The sequence below is a fragment of the Propithecus coquereli genome, unplaced genomic scaffold (assembly GCF_000956105.1).
Source record: "Propithecus coquereli isolate 6110/MARCELLA unplaced genomic scaffold, Pcoq_1.0 Scaffold19, whole genome shotgun sequence".
In the NCBI taxonomy this organism is placed as follows: Eukaryota; Metazoa; Chordata; class Mammalia; order Primates; family Indriidae; genus Propithecus; species Propithecus coquereli.
In genome coordinates, this window is record NW_012143856.1 from 7386963 (window position 1) to 7405509 (window position 18547).

At 33.7% G+C, this 18547-nt stretch overlaps 1 protein-coding gene across 1 annotated transcript in view; it reads right to left on the reverse strand.

The window, feature by feature from the left end:
• Positions 1-1976: 1976 nt before the first annotated feature.
• Positions 1977-18547, reverse strand: part of MBNL1 (muscleblind-like splicing regulator 1) — a 239121-nt gene continuing 222550 nt past the window's right edge. Inside the window, exons 6-9 of the mRNA XM_012642907.1 lie at positions 11012-11106; positions 9167-9230; positions 8012-8086; positions 1977-5374 (exon numbers count right to left, since the gene is read on the reverse strand). Of these exons, the coding sequence (XP_012498361.1) occupies positions 8030-8086; positions 9167-9230; positions 11012-11106 (216 nt within the window). The 3' untranslated portion in view covers positions 1977-5374; positions 8012-8029. The remainder of the gene's footprint in view (positions 5375-8011; positions 8087-9166; positions 9231-11011; positions 11107-18547) is intronic.

Here is an 18547-nt window from a genome sequence, read left to right on the forward strand (position 1 = left end):
CTTGGATGCTGCTTTCCAGGAGCTCAGAGTATACAGGGCTTTGCGAGAACCTAGAGTCCAGCTCTTGAGAAGCTTAGAGGGGGAAGCTGTGTCCCATTGTGGCCTCGGACAGTCACGATCTGAGGGTAGCTTCAGATTCGCCACCCACCCTAAGAGCTGCTGGTGCCAAGGCCCCTTTCCGCGATGGCTGGGGCCTGCCACTGCAAGAATGCAAACCGGAGGCTGGGCCAAGGATGGCTTTGGCACGGTGGCCACTTTAAAATCATTTCAGGGAGGCATTTCAGTGTTGTTTTGACAGATCAAGAAAGCTCAAAGCAAGTCCTTTGACATTTGAATCTCTAATTTCACATTTTTGGACCTCTCCATGATGTCATTACAATAGATTTTGAACATTTAAAATGCACATATTCTAGGCTTTTCTAAAAGTTTTCAAATTTTTGAACAATATTATAACATAGTATTTTCTACAGAGCATACAGTGGACAACCTCAAATTTTAAAGCGACTGCCTCAGACTCTTTAGAGAGTGGAGTAATAACAAACAGAAAAATAACAAAATCTTGTTGTGTCTTACAGATTCACTTACATGTTAAGTGACTACTTCCTGCATGAAGGAAGCTACCATTCAAGTGTGCCTCAGTAAACTTATAGACCGTCACGTTGCTGACCTTCAGTGTCATGTCAAAGTGCAAACTCCGTGAGTATCAAGAGTCTATGATGAAGTAATAGCTCTAGCAAGTGATTTTGTTCTCCCAAGGAGAAAGAAGAAACTTATGACTTCCGAGTCCCATTCTGTGAGCTGAGGACCCCTAGTGGGCCCTGCAGCAACCACTTCTGAACAGTAAGTGTTGTCAGAAGAATAAATAACATCTCATATACCATTTCTCGATGCATGTATATGCTGTTGTGATTAATAAAATACAGTTTCATTTAAAGTACTGCAAAAGTTACAACGGCTTTTTGTTATTGTATTTTATTTTCAATTACAAAATCGCCGAAATAATATCACTAACTGGAGACAGCTAGATGTCTTGATGTTACTCAAAAAAGGTTGTGAACCTCTGCTTTACAGAGTCATCTCCAGGGCGGCCATTCTCTTTTTGACATGCAGCATCTAGAATAGTTGAACCTACTGAAAATAACAGAAATGTGCTATAGAACTCAACCAGTAACAGAACTGTATTAACTACAAATAATGCACTTACTAATATATTTATTGCAATACATTTTAAAAGAAAAGTTACCAACCTACAAAGGAGAATTTGCAGCCTTTGACCAAATACTCAGTGGCACAAATTACATAAAGTAGTACTAAATGATCAAATGTGCAAATTTTTTCACCTTGGAACTTAGGTTTTCACTGGCTATTTGTAGAAACTGCGAAGCCTGTATGGAATACCAGGCCTCACTCCAGCCAAAACTTTAATTTACTGTTTAAAAAATTCACACACACACACACACACACACACACACACACACACAAACACAAACACACACACTCAGGAGTAACATCATGGCTCGGCTTAGCGGAGTATATGCATGAACCCTTTTATCCCTCTGTATCAAACGCTATCATCTATTTCATTATTGAAATGATTTCCAGTGCTAGTCAGCTGGAGCAGTCAGGCAAATAACATTTCTTTAATAGAAAGACAGTGATCTAGAATTGATAAGAGAAGTTGTTTTTTTCCTTAGTTTTTCACCCCTACACCTAAAACCATTTTAATCAGCACTTCCAGTGTCAGAGCAAGGGAGGGCAAGATTTTTTCAGAAAACATTAGGCAGAGGATGGCAATACAGCCTGATTCAGAGTCTCACCCTCAGTATCAAAAAATAATCAGTGAGGGAGACAGTAAATGCCTTCCTTGGAATCAGTTAAAACCAAATTTACAACTCAATGTGTTTGTGAAGACATACATGCATGAATACATGAAACGCGCAAAAATAATTTACTATTCAATCTCAGATACACAAATATACTTAAGAAAGAGAAGTTTTATTAGGGCAATTTCACTTTATTTTTCCATACAGCAAAGTCAACTACTGCAGTAATAATAAAATAAGCATAAAACAAATTGCAGCCCAAGACAAAATACATAATTTTAAGCAACTACAAGCAGAAAGTAAGTTGTGATTACATAATAGTAAAACCAAGCACATTTGTCCTTTCAGCAGATGAAAGTCGTAGGGTTGCTGATAAGTGCAACATTATGAACCAGCTGGAGTGAAGGCTGGATACATTAATTCATTAAACAAGTGCCCATGATCACATTTTGTTTTTTTGAGTGCTTCTGAGTTGAAAATTAAAACCGTGAAATTTGAACTGTGTTTTATTTTTTCACCTGCTGAAAGAACGGGATCCTACAGCAATTAAAAAACAATCACATAACAACTATAGCTACGGTGTGCTGTTTGGTTTGCCTGTTTATGGTTTAAATTTTGTGAAAGTCAATACTTGTTTTGAAGATTTTTTTTGTGAACAATAAACCACTGAAATTGGCAGAAACTGATTTGAATAATATATGTCCTTAGTATAGTTCTTTCTCTCTTTTTGTTGTTGAAGTTTTTAACATGCAGTAGTTTTGAAAAATGTAAGGAATATTTGATCCATGATTTCACCTTAATGGTCGAAGTACCTGCTATTTTTGGTAATGATCTTCAGGCAGATTTGGCCCAATGGAGTTTTTGTCAGTCATGAGATTTTGAAAGGATGGCATATCTTTCCAGCTGAAAAAATCCTGGCAAACTACAAGCTGTCCACAAAAAAGCAAAGCAACATGTTTGAAAGGGTATGGAGTGCTAACTCTGTGCCACTTTTGCAAGCAATTTTGCTCAGTCTGTCATTTTATTAGCCTTAACAAAACTCCTTGTAATTATAGACGTTTTTATTCAAAATAAGATCTTACTATTATACAGGTTTCTCTCTTTTGACTATATACAGAAGTGCAAAAAGTCAACCTTCTCTCTAGACGTTCCAACATGCTAAATTGCAGCATAATCAACCCTCAAGAGTTTGCACACACGCTATAATTCTCATTACGTAAACTTTGAGTATTTGGATTATCAACAAAAAGTCCCTTGTTCTATTTATTGATTATGCAGCTTATTTATAACAAGGCCTGATATTCAGGGATTTCAAAAATATTAAACAATACTTTAACATTTGAAATGGATACAGTAGAAAATAAATTTTATTCTAATATCTAGGATCTAGATCTTCTTATAATAACTAATTACAAACAAAATAAATCATCAAAATATTACTCAATTGTCTGCCAGGATTGTTGCGATAGCAACAACTTAACTTCTTACTTAGCAATGATTATATATTTATAAGATATCCATATAAAAGATCTTTGTTCTTTTAATGAAAACTAGACAAGAACTAACAATGACTGACATTCTTACACTGTAATATTAAATCAGTAAAATATAAATCATTTAGTTAACAATACGAATATTCATGACACTACATGTAATTCAAAACTGATTATGTTATGAAGGAAAAACTACTTTAATTTTTTTTGTATTTTGAAAAATTCATCAGTAAAATCTAATAAAACAATAGTCTATAAACTGAAATGGTATTCAATTGTTAATAGAAAATGAAAATCTAATAAATGTAGGAAATGAAAAACTACATTTTAACAAGAAAAATAAGTAATATTCTATAATGTAACTAACTACAATAACATGTGAAGTCACCATTACTTTCTTAACACGATTGAAATTACATTGGTATGGGTTCCAACCCGTAATGTAATAATCTAAGGCTTTAATAGATGTACAGTACAATCAGTAAAATCAACACATCAGTCTTATATTAGAAAGCATCTCTCTCAAGCATAAAAACTTGCAGTAAACTTGGAAGTATGGAAAGTTCTATAACTGAACTTTCACTTCTCCCATTCCATACTATAACTACCAGTGACCTGGCCCCTACTTCAGCAATTTTTAGAACTGCTGAATAGAGCAAAAATATCCTTTACTAGCTGCAACATCCAAACCTCAAAAAAAGGAATTCCTTTGGATGAATCCATTCTTAAAAACTGAATGCACATCTATTTTTTTTTTAATTTTGTAAAAGGCTTTCTAAGGCTATAAGCAGTTAATCTGAACAAAACAAAACAAAAAAAAAATCACATATAAAAGTCACCCATGTACTTAACCCACCCAATTACTAGGTTAATTAAACATTTCCCATTTTCATATTTTGGTTTATCATGCATCTGATGACAGTGCTGCTTTCTTCTTTGTTTAGAGTCACTATTTTGAATGTGACTATGATGAAGCATTTAAGCAAACGTGAAACCATTTTTGCAAAGCATTTATAGTCTTTTGACTTTTGACAGAGGCTATAAATAGAAGCAAAATAATTTCCTCAAACATTTTGTTATCGTGTCTCAGAAATGGCATATCCCTTTTGAATAACATGTTACACAGTATAGTATGCATAAATATTACATTACAATGCATTAAAATAATTTTATATATATCTATTTTATATATCTCCAGTATGTGTGAGTTTATCTGTACTGAGAGAGTTTGTGTTGTGCTGTCTATTGTTACTGTAAAGTTAAATTGGCCATTTCTGAGACAGCTTTGGTTTCAAAACAAAAAAAAAAGAATGGTGCCCTTTGACTGATTAGTACTAGCAAAAAGCAACAAAATGTGGCTCTGAAAACAATAACACTGAAGAAATAATACTCTAATTTGATGTACAGTCTATGGCACTTCATGAGAATCCTTAGCAACATGGTACTTAAAGCCATGATGTGCTTTAAAATATACACAGTTGTGGTTTTGCTTGGCACATTCATCTCTGTCAGATCCCTCCCTCACCACATCTTACAATCTATTACATTAAAAATATTACTCTTAAACAAAAATGACTGTGCATGCACGCTCTCATCTATAATGGCAATTTTAAATACAAGGTGCACCTTTGTTATTTGTAAACCTTGAAAGAAATAAACTTATTTAAAAAAAAATTATATCTTGGTCTACAGACGTACCAATACATAATAGAATCATGGTTACACCATAGTCTGTCTTTTCAAGATGGCATGAATATATAGGAAACTAATTAGGTATGCATATTTTAATGCATAACTCTGTGCTAGAAAAGAAAGACGATGTTGTTCTTTTAGACAGGAATATCACCTCAGCACAAATATCAATTAAATGTACAAAGTGTATAGGCAACAGTGTGCAGTGGATTTCCATGTTTTCTTTTCTTCTGGTTAACATGCAATATGTGGATGTCTTGTGGCTGAGGGATTTTTGTGTGTGTTGCTTGACGGTATATACAATATGGCTAATGACCTCGTCCTTTATTCTAACCAAGCACACTGTCCTTTCCTCTTTAGTATGATCTACAAAGGAAAAAGAGATAATCTTCGTTAAAACAGATAATATCTAAAAGCAGTTTCCAATATATATTTAATACGAAATTTGTCTTTCTTGATTAAACAGTGTATTTACATGTATGTTATTATATCTTCATGTAGAAACAAAAACCACTTCACAAGTGCAAATGGATCTGAATTTGTCTATCATCTCTATGTGAATGAAAGGACATATATAGTTTCATAAAATTGTAGACTCTGTTCAAAAATTTCCTGATGCTAAGCTAAACATGTAAAACACATTTGCAGAATCAAGGGACTTAATATAGTTGAGCTCTTTTATAACACCATTGTTGTGGGGCAGAATTTAAACTTACTTTACTTCTTTTTTAAAGTTTAATAGGTTTCAAGAGTAAAGATTTGGCGTACAAATCCATGCAAACATTTTATTAAAGAAGATTCAGTCTCTTTGGGTGCTTGATTAGCATAGCATGTGTTTAAAAAAAAAAGAATGATATTTTAAGTGACTGTTTTGGATAATTCAAAATTTGTGGGGGTATTTATTCTCCTAAAGCCTAAAGAAAAATAAAAAAAAAAATCATTCTTTATAAATTAAGAAACAATTCCTCACGAACTAAATTTTAATAGATATTACAATGTACTTGTGAATAGTTCCAGGTTTTACATGAAATTGGTTCTCATCAAGCAATCTTTACATATTAAAAGTATGCTTTAGAATACAACTTTGAAAATAAATCACCATTTTGCTGATGCAAAAACTAGTTTAAATGTTGCAACTTCTAATGAAAATGAACATTCATTTGTTATGTAAAAAGAACATTAAGAGCCTGAGCTTCAAAACAGTCAAATCCACTGGTTTGCTAGTTATTAATGGACTTATGGTCATTTGGTATTATTTTTTTGAAGCTGGATTGTTGCTAAGAAATAAAAAATAGTTACATATATACATACCAACACACCCAATTCATGATAAGAGCTTGAAACAGATTTTTTTTAACATATCAAAAAGAAAACTCTTTTCCCAAACCTGCACACTACAAAGTAATGTCCTTATTCTAAAAATGTGGCTGTTGTTTAGAATCATGAATCTTTGTATCAGAACTGCTTTGAGAGAGCTTATAAAATAGACAAAAATCAATTTCAACAATTTAATTCATGATCGCAGCATGTCTTTGGCAGTACTTTTCAAATTGAGTCTATCATTTCTTTCTTACATGGCTCTCAAATTCTGCCCATCCTCCTCTCTTCCATGGGCTCTGCCGTTGTCCTGTTCTTGACATGTATTACTGTCACAAGGGTCTCTGAACTTGCTCAATGCCACCATCGTCTCCTGACTTGGCACACTGTTCCTTCTTCTGTAAGGCCCTTACTCCTCCCTTCTCTATAGAATGACACCTTCATTGTCCAAATTTACTTTTTTTCTGACTCTGTTGGGAAGAGTTGCTTCTTCATCTTTGCTCCAAGAGAAACTTCTTTGAATCTCTCTTAATATACTATGCTGAACATATTTTACACTTACAATTTCATCTTATTGTCTATTAATTTTTATCTCATTGACGTGGTAAATAACACAAAATAGCACCAAAAACTCATTTGTAAATATGTTAATAGACACATAAATTAATGAAAGAAAGCAACAGAAAAAGATCATTCACCTTATTTACCAGATTTAGTTTTAAATGTCACGGTTCTTTCTAAAAAAAAAAAAAATATATATATATATATATATATATATATAAAAGTATCCAACATGCATTTGAGCACGTTATAACTTGAATGCACGCACATTGGATAAAACATATTCCCTAAAGATGAAAAATGGGCACCTCTGCAAGTTTTTAAGACAACGTTTCTGAAGGTAAAACATAAGACTTTTAAACTATTTTTTGAGCAATGGCCAACATTTTCAGAATTATATGATCCCAAAGGTGACTATTTTGAAGTACCTAATATTCATTTGGATATGTAGATATTTGTGTGCACATATGTGTAAGTGTGTATATATATTTATGTAAAGTCAGACTCATTACATTCTAATGACCCTGTGTACGGTGATACATGGGATGATGTTGAGTACATACTCTCATTTGAGATTCAGCCAAAGAATAAAAAAATAAAATAAATGATGATCTATGTAAGGGGTCAGCCAAACTATTGCCTATGAGTCAAATCCAATCTACTACCTATTTTTGTAAATAAAATTTTATTGGAACACAGCCACACTCATTTGTTTACATATTATCTCTGTCTGCTTTCATGCTATAATGGCAGAGTTGAATAGTTGCTCAGAAACCACATGGCCCACATAGCCAAATATATTTGACCTTATAAGAAAAAGTTTACCAATCTCTGATCTACACCTTCTAGTGACTCTTAAGGCACATTTTTTCTTAATGTTTGTGTTTATTTCTAACACGAAATAAAATAACATTTATTTTTCCCTTAGTATTTTGTATATTCAAGTGATGTTAACATATTTATTACAAATTTGCCTGACTTTCCTCATAACCATTTAAGATAAAAATGCGAGCTGTATATAAATATTTTCTCAAAGATTTTGTAAAATTTTAAGTATACTACATAATTGTTATCTTAAAAAATAACACCATGAATATACAACTATATATTACATAATGAACTTACTGTTTAGTGATGAAAATTCTACATCTGGGTAACATACTTGTGGCTAGTCAGATGTTCGGCAGATATTATGGGTATCTAGCAAATAAAAAATTATTTAATGAATGATCCATGCGAGCAAGCCAACAATCAAGAGATGAAAACATCTTAATATTAAAATTTTAAAGAAAAGTGAAATTCCGCTGTGAGGTGACAGTCCTTATCTGGTCAACATAACAGTAAGTTAATATAAACTGAAATGCCAAATTAGCAACTAATTTTTAAAAAATCTTCATGTTAAATACTATTCTATAAATGTTACCAGTTTTTAGGAAGTAAGAGAAGTAAAACTACCAAAAATTCATGCAGAGCAGTAATTGAAAGAAGCCCTTTTTGTTGGCCTACACACACACACACACACACACCCCTGTGGTTTCAGTTACTTAGTAATAATCCAGAAATCAGAGTAGGAAATGTCTTGCCTATTTTTGTACAACCATATTTCTAACATTTACATTCAAATTAGGGTGTCTAACATTTTTTTCCACATGAAAAATACCAGGTAAGAATTATAAAGCAGTAATTCAAAGGAACTATTAAGAGTGTAAGTTTACATCAGAACATATTTCTGAATCCTGATGGTACCTTTTATTGTATTTCAATGGGCAAGAAAGTCAGAGAACTTGAGAAAAATACAATAACAAACCAATAGAAGTGAATTATTTCAATAGTCCCCAAAGTCAAGAACTTCAAATTTATAGTTTAATTCTTCTCCAACCCCAAATTAATGGCTGCTAACCTGAGAGGGGTAGCACCAAACATTGAGACCATCAGAGGACTGAGAGCACAGGTTCTACAACTAGTGATCCATTTCCTGGTTGTGTGACCCTTGAGTAAAGCAACTTATTACTCCATGCTTAAGTTTCTTCTACAAAATGACACTAATCCCATTTCAGTAAGGTTTATGGGAGAATAATGAAATCACATACAGGAAGGCATTTTTTTGTTGTTTCGATTTAGACATCCTGGACTAATTCAACATATTACAATCCACAGTCTGACGTGTATATTAATATGTCCCTATTTTATTTTCAGTTCTCAGCTGACATTTTTATACAATTTTACAGCATTGGCAAATGGCACGAAAATGTGCTCCAAGCATAATGAAGCTTCTCATACCATTTTTCCTGCTGCTGCAGGACAGGATGTTGCACCCAACAGTGTAGAAGCATCAAGGATGGGGCTGTCGAAACATACCAAGGACCTTCAACACCAATCGATGCAGATGAAGGGCCAGCTATAAACTTCTGCATGCATGCAGGCTGCATTTTGTGGCATCAGCTATTTCCAGCATTGCTAATGTACTGTAGGCATATACATATGTATGTATATGTAGATATAATATATGTGTGTATATATATATCCATTCCCTTTTCTTTCTTTTGGTTGTAAAATAGTATGAAGACCCAAGATTATGCATGAAATGGTCACAGCACAATGCAAAAGGTAAAGTGTCCCCTACAACCCAGGTGGCCAAGGACATGTTGAAATTTGCTTTGCTATAGTTCTGCTTACACCAGCAATTCTACAGTCATACATGGTACACACTGGAAAGTTCAGCACCATTGATGTGCACATAAATGGACTGCATTGAATCCATTATGGTATTTCTACCAAAGATCACTTACTAACATGCCACATATGCACAATCTAGCATTCTTGTAAATGAGTCTGATGTGTTAGCATAAATCGAGGGCTATTTTGCCAAGCTTCTTAAAAACTAATGACTCTTTGCCAAGAAATGTTTAATGCTTGACTGAAACTTTAAAATAAATCCATTTTGGCATTCTGATTTTGAAAGTTTTTAATGGCTATACTAATAGATGAGTTCTTCATCAATAGTACATGATGTATTATAGAAACAAGGGTGGGTATTCTTCACAGTAATAACTACAAATTCAGATGTCTCCTAATTGGTCTTCTCTTCCCAAGGGGCGACATTTTGATTTCCATCTGATACTGGTTCTTTTGAGATTCATTTGGCTACATTTAACCTTAGTCTGTGGGTTATCTGAAATGTGGTTGGCTCTAATTTTTTTTGTACACTATCAACTCTATTGAACTTTGTTTTCATAACAAATATATCTATATATTCAAGCCCAATCAATATTTTCTGAAAAATAATTTTAAAGGTGATCAGAAAATTCTGGTTGAATCAATGTCAATTTTTAAATTTTAAATAGTTTAAATAATCATTTAATTTTAAATAGTTACTCTTGTATATCATGAAATTTAAGTCTTTGAAAGAGATCCCTTTTACTTAAGAGTATCCTGCACAATTGTTACCCTATAAACTTGTATGGAACACAGAATAACTGTCAATAACCATACCTGATTTCTTTTTTTTCCCCTTCATAAACCTCCAACATTTATGCAGAGTATTTATAAAATAAAAGCACTTGCTTATTTTTTACTTAAAGCACTGAGAATAAAACAAAAATAATTTATTTTGAATATGCAATTTGCTTTTCAAATGAATCAAATTATAATGAATTTATAACAAACTATTTACAAGAGTGGTCATTTGTGGCATGTGTAATACATTTAAATATTTTTGTTTTATTAAGAATTTAGGGAAGAAATGAGATATTGTATATATCAAATGTTTTTAATAAAAACATTAAAATTGATTCCATTTTTGATTGGTCAAAATACTTACATGATTGGTTGAGACTAAATGAGAATTGCTTGTGTAAATATCAGTTTAGTAGCTTCAGAAATGGAGCTGCGACAACTTTGGAGCACTTATAAATGGCATAAAAGCATTCTGCTGCTCATCATAGAGAGAATGTGTAGGCCAACAAGAGGTATCTTTGAAACCCCATGCTTATTAAAGCACCCTCGACAGTCCTCACGTACACACAATTCCCACTGACCTCAATGGGAAATCCACGTGCGTAAGGGCTGTTGGATTGAGCCCTATTAGAGTTGGTTTTTAAGAAACAAAGCTGTAAATTAGCAAACCTGGTTGGCTGTGGCTGTTGCAGCGAAGGGAACACTTGTGGCAGATGTTGTTGCTGCGGACACAGTGGCTGGCGTAGCACCGTGCACCATGGGAACTTTCGGAGGGAAAATCATATAAGCAAACATACAGAAGAGTGTAGCAATATGGAAACCATGGCAACATGGAGGAGATAATTGGGCATGGTATTTATCACAGCAATAAGCCATGTGACAGGACATCATCACCAGCGAGTGACATGCAATCACAGCGCAAAGCAGGACAACATTCCAAGAAGAGAGGGGAGGGAGGGGGGATGAAAGAGAAAAAAAAGGGGAAAAAAAGCTTGTTACCATCAAATCAAGAAAATTGACACAAACAGGCTTAATTTGCTAAGTCAAAAACAAGAATTTTATATAGTGTTCATAGACATTCAAAATCTAAGTTAAAATACAAGTATTTATTTAATATATACAGCTGTTTGAATGAAATATTTTTTATTTACTATTATAAAAACATACAGTATATTACTTTTATGAGATAGATTCTTTTTTTTACACACCAGAACTCATAGTCCAATCAAAATCCACCAAAGGTGACTAAAGGAAACTGTTGTGTGTAAAGAAAACATTTATGTGAGTCCGTGTCAATTAAATAGAAAATGGCATTTAATTGACAGGTGTTAGTAAAAGGGAAATGGACTTGCCCAATAGATACAAGTTAAACTTAGCAGTGGATTTTGAGGGGCTGTGAGGTGCACCATAGGTTTAAGATAATCAAGAAACAAAGCTGGCACCTACCAACACTTGTAGCGGGTGTCATGCACAATATTGAGCCTGCCCATCATGCATTGCAACAGGAAGGTGGATTTGAAAAGGGAAAAGAATTAAAACATCCCATCACACGTGTAATTAGGAAATTCATTTGAACAAAGAAGAAAAATTGTTATTATGGGAACAGTGGCATGTAACTGTCAGCACAATCAAATCATACAATAGCACAGTGATCAATTAGAACTAGTCTCAAGTGAAGAATAAAAGCCAGTTTAACTGTGTGCTGGTACACTTTGTTTCTCCTAATTGCTATCTATAAATAAAAGTATTTTGGAAATAATTTAAACCCACTTAATTCTTTTTAAAATAATATTGTAATTTGCTTTGTTTTAATCTGGTTACTAACCATCTGGCTGCTTCGCTATTTCTGACTTTAACTTACGGATGTATTAACGTTATCTTTAGATTAGCACATGTTAAATAATTAGAGATATTATTTATTATTAAAGTGCTAACTAATTCAATGCACGCAACTGACTTAACAATATAATCAAACCCAAACATTAATTTTCATTCCTTTGGTTTTATTTCCCTGTTCATTGTAGCAGCATCCATACAGACATGGAAGGGGTTGTGATCATCCATACAGGAACTTTATTGGAGAGATACCAAGCAATAAATTATACATAAAATGAAAGGAAAATTTCTACATTCCCTTAGTTTCAAATGAAAGCTTAGGAAAAGTATTAAGAGGGAAAATAATTTCTTATAACTCTCAAATTGGTTTATTTGGTGAGTATCTGGGAAAACAGACTGGTTTTCATTACTAGTTTAGACCCTCAAGACTACCTGGAGTAGCAAATGTTCTACAAAATTTCACATACAAGAAATTGCTAATTAGACTTCAATAAAAACCGTGAATGGGAGATAATGAAGATACATACACTACCTATGGGGTGTTAGCACTGATGTTCACAATTGTCCAACCATGATAAGTAAAAATAAACGTTATATATATAGTCCTTGTTCTCTTCAACGTGTAAATATTGAAAATTTAATTTATTTTATCAAGTACAGGGCACTTTCCCATATGCAGAACTACTGTTCTTCCCATGGGATTATTTTAGAATTCTAGGTTTTAAAATATCAAATGATTTTATATTTCTATCTAAATCTTGGCATATCCTGTTTAAATACTAGTAGCATCTGGGATGAACATTTGTTAGAAAAGTATCTGCCAAATGAGTCTTGTCAGAGATGGCCCTACAAAACAAAGCTGCCATTGAGAAACCTGACTGAAACACAGATTACTTAACTGGCATCCCTGTAATAGCTGCAATTAGTTCGTTATCACAATTAGACTATGGACACAATGATCAGTGATTAAATTCGTAATAGATGTAAGGAAGCATCCTCTCAGGTGGAGTAATATTACATTGACAGGCATTATTTAAGGCATTTAAAGATCTCTGTCTTTGCTACTACTACTGAGTCAAAGACTTGTGAAAGACAACAACAGAAACAAACCAGTAATAACAAATAAGTTAATTTGAGACATTAGAACAAGCAAAATTTAATATTGGGAGCTAGATCTTCTGAAATCATTACGCTCTTAATGGTAAGGGTGAGAGGATTGGAAAAGAAAAGATGAATGAAAAAGAAAATGTGATATTTAAAAAATATTAAAGCCAGTTTAAATATTATACAGGTTATATATTTTAAATTTATTATTTATTATTATGCTGCAATTTGCCTATTGTATTTCATCCCATGCATAATTAAGCCTGCACATGCTGAAAATGAGTTAACCTTATACTACCTCTCTAAAACCCTAAAGTTTTTAATGATATGAATTTTAGTTTGAGTTATATTCCTCATTACCATTATAACCAACGCACACAGTTTTCAGAGGGATTTGCAGCAAATAAATATAAGGCAGCAATGAAAATACTAGCCAGGGTGCAATAACTCACAAATATGAAGACATAATGCTGTAGGACCCACTTACCAAAAACAAAAATCACTTTTGAAATGACCATAATATTCATCTTTTACTTCAAATGGGTTGATTTACTAATAATGACACACAAATAGCCAATTTAATTTTTTTCTCAATTTTCAGCACAAAGCAAAATTTAAGAGAATATATTTGTCAATTTCCAATTTCCCATACAAAGATATTTGCAGAGCAGAATGTTGTGTTTCTGAGAAATGTGTCATTTTAATTATATGACTTTTTAAATTAAAAATTTCAGTTGATATGTATGAAAATGCAGGAAAAACAACTAGGATGGTAATTCACAAATGACATTGTATGCATAGCTAAAATTACTTCAAGGAGAAGGGGAAAGAAGTAGAAGGGAGAAGAAGAATTATAATGGAGATTTGGTTGGAAGTCGGAATTTTAATGTGTTAATTCAGGCCTGTTTAGATTTATTATGATAAGTATAAAGCTGATTTAAGGTCTTCTAAAAACAATGTATAACACTTTAGGACTGAAAGTTCACAATCAACTGAATTATTCTCAAAATTGATATCCAAACAAGCAGCACCTTTTTTATTAATTATAAATAATTTATTAACGTATAATTATAAATAATATTTATTAATTATAATTAAAGTGACAAGCCAGAAATATTTGCTTTCTCTTCCTTCTATAAAAACAACCCCATTACCCTGCCCCACCCTCACACCCCCACCCCCACCTAAGAAAGTTTCCTGGACTTTTGTTTCCTTATCCCTGATAGAGTTGTAATGCAAGCCAAAGTAGAAGTTGTTTAAAGCAAATTTATTTTTAGATCTTTTGATGGCAGGTAGGCAAAAATCCTAATGGAGGACACAGAGAAAAATTCCTTAAGACTGAAGTGGTGGGCAGTCTGCCAAGTGCATGAGTAGTTGAGCATGTAGTCTGTTCTTTCACAACAGCCCTGTAGACAGCAAGCCCTCAGGGCATGGGCTGCATGGGAGCCTGGAGATCTTAGGCAAGGATGCTTGTACCCAAGGCAGGCACAGAATCCCTGGAGTACCTGTCTTCAAGAGCTCTTGCAAGCATGGACAGTGATGATATCAGCAGTGCGCAGTGGTGACTGAAGAATGAAGAATTGGTAGCCTACTTGAGAATACCAGGCTGCACAGGACCTCACTTTGAGAGTAGGGTGGGGAGAAAGAGGAGATGGGAAGATGGGGTTTTGGATTCCAATAATGCCTGTATTTCTGTCCAACCCAGTGAGATTAGAGTTTACAGCTGGACTTAATTTAAATTCAAGAAAAAAAGATGTAAATAAAAGTGACATAAATTCATACCTACAACATAAGTAGACCCTAGATTATGCATAGTCTGTATAAATAATCAATTAAGTCCTTATGGAGGAAGGTTAAAACAATTATATATCTAAAATTTTTTAAAAAACTTCAATGTAGGCCGGGCGTGGTGGCTCACGCCTGTAATCCTAGCTCTCTGGGAGGCCAAGACGGGCGGATTGTTTGAGCTCAGGAGTTCAAAACCAGCCTGAGCAAGAGCGAGACCCCGTCTCTACTAAAATTAGAAAGAAATTAATTGGACAACTAAAAATACATAGAAAAAATTAGCCGGGCATGGTGGCGCATGCCTGTAGTCCCAGCTACTCGGGAGGCTGAGGCAGGAGGATCACTTGAGCTCAGGAGTTTGAGGTTGCTGTGAGCTAGGCTGATGCCACCTCACTCTAGCCCGGGCAAAAGAGTGAGACTCTGTCTCAAAAAAAAAAAAAAAAAAAAATTCAATGTAAGGTTAATCTAGTCCTTATATTTAACATCTTTAAATGAGATGGAGAGTATAAAACATCAGGCAGGGCGTTAGGTGAGCAATAATGGCTAGTTCCACTCTCCCAAATAGTTTTTTTAAGTCTTCCTGTACTAAGCTCATAGATATTGAGAGACTAATCCAAGTCCACCTGACCCAAGTTCAAGTTCTATCTAACCCTCACGAGCCACTTAACTTGGGACAAATCACTGGACCTCACTAGGCCCCAAATTACTCTTTGGTAAAATGGTAATATTAATGCCAACTTTTGGGGGTTATTGTGAGAAAAAAATGAGATACTGTATGTAAAGCACCCAGCGCAGCATGACACAGAGTAAACACTCAATAAAAGGTAGTTCTTTTGGACAAAATGTGTGAAACAACATGGCCTAAGGCAATAGGAGTTGTAAGGCTTAGAACTGGAGTGTACAGTATGTGCCCTGTCTAAAGGATTTACATTTAGTTTTATTTAAACACTCCTAGAGAGACAAAATATTTCCAGATACTAGATATCGCCCTTGGGCTATAAGATTTCAATCCCTAGTGTAAAAACTGGTGTACCATGTGGCATGCAATCAAATCAATGTTTGTTGGACTGAATGAATGGAAAGATGGATGGATAGATGGATGGTTCAAAGGACAGATGGATATATGGATGGATGTATGCATGGATGGCTGACGGTTAGATGGGCAGATGCCACATAAGTTCAATTCTGTTCTTAAAAGCCACAGCAATTTTTTTTTGGCTAGCTGGCTGGCTGTTCACTGAACCTTGATCTTTTGCCAGCAACCTCGTCTGTATACACAGTCACCTGCTCTAAGAATTTAGCCAACCATGCTTCACTGTAACTTGAATACAACAGATCTACATATCTGCACTTGTTATTGAAGTAACGGACTACAGAGCTCTAAAACTCTGAGTTGCAAAATAAATAAATAAATAAATAAATAAATAAATAAATAAAAAATAAATGAATTCCATTATCTTCCAAGTCCCAATAAAACCTTCAGAGTATACCTTCCAAATTATTATATTGTGGTTATATGGGATGCTTGGATCATATAATTCTTCTGTATTATTTGTCTGCAGAATAAGCTAGACTTTGGAAAATGAAATTCTTTTTCTCCCAGGTGTTATATGTGAGATTACATACATATTTGTAGTAGGATGGATTTCCTTTAGTTCTCGAAAGGTGTTTTTAAAAATTTAATTAATTGCCAAAATTTAAAACTCAGGAGATTTCACATATAAACATACAAATGTCCAGATATCTGGGAAAAAGTCATAAGACCTAGGAACACTGTACATCAGGGCTACAGCATTAGGTTATGCAGGTTTGTACAACTAATCCTAGGAGACACGGATGTAATCAACACTTCTGCACATAGATTATAATGTAAATGGAGCCACAAAGGGTCTGCAGTGCACAGAAGGCAGATAGTCCCCTGAGGCAACAAAAGGCTAAGTCTAAACACTGACTACCCCCTTTAGACTGGGCCTGTGCTCCCTCTCAGACCCCACAGTTCCCAATTTATTCCTTGCTTCACTTGTGTTTTATGCCTGGCCCCTTAGGTGTTTGAGTTTACATTCCCTGCATTACACTTCTTTCCCTTCTGTCTGATGAAGTGGTTTGGCAGAAATAAAGACGAGTTATCCACTTAAACCTTTTCATGTCATAGGGTCAATTTTCGTGCACACACGTACATATTATGCAATAATTAAAGTATTTTTAAAGAATCATGAAGGCAGTACCTACTTCTGGTTATGTGATTAATAAAGGTCAAACTGCAGCTTTAATCCCCTTAAAATTGAGTTGAAAATATTATTTATATTGCTACTGTAATAGTTTTATAATATACTGATATTTCAGAGACTCTAAACCAAGAACAGAATTTCTCTGATGTAAAATGCATCATAAAAATGCAAATATATCTTGCAATTTTCAGCGTATTTCAATATAGTGATGCAAATTTTATTTAAAATAGCAATGTTTAATCTTCTAGAATAGAGGGACCAAGTGTGATTCTGATTTATGAATGTGTTTGTTTTCTTTAATTTGATTGTTTCTTAGCATCTTTTGTTCTGTCTATTCACAGACCAAAAGCTATTCTACAGAGATATTAGTGTCACAAATAAGGGTCATACATATCATGCAATTGATGGTTATATTTATTAGAAAAAGACTATAGTCATTTGAATGTTGTTGAAGAAACTAATACAAAACCCATCTGATAAGATAGATTATTTCAGCTTTCTTTAAATAACATATGGAAGAAGATAGATTTGTTTTTATTTTTTAGATTTTAAGTACGGAAACTGTCATTTTTTAATGGCAATGTTTTAAACAGTGAAATAAACTGACAAAAATAATTTTTAATTTTTTCAAAGAGATTATGGTAATTACCTGCAATCCCTTGAAATTTTGTTTATTGATCTGACTATAGAAAAACTGATACTTTTTTCTGTTGGAGACAACAACTATCTAGGGACATGGCAACTTGTACATGGCAAAAAGATTAATGTATTCTGGAAATCTCCAAAAAACTATAGACATTGAGAAGACAGTTAAAATATTATAAAACTCAAGAAAAATGTGAATTTTCCCTCAGAATGCAGTGAACACACTACAAATCAAAATGGTCAATTCTTATTCTAATATGGACAAACTTCAACTTGATAGTATTTCAGTTACAGATGTCATTTTATCCACGGTCTCTGGGGCGTAGGTGCTTGCAATTAGTAGAATATTCTAGTTAATTGAATGTTATTACATATAAATTCTGCACATAGATGGCTGGTTTTCAGGTTTTCAAAAGTGCACTGTATAAAAAGTTGTGTTTAACAGTAAAAACTAATGTAAATATAATCTACTTTTTTGTTCATGAATCAAAAATAAATTACCACATTCTCTCGTAGCATTATGAACCTAATGTACTATAAACACTGTCAATACAGTATAATACAGTATTAGGGACTGGGTCTTTGACATACATACCTAGTTATTAAT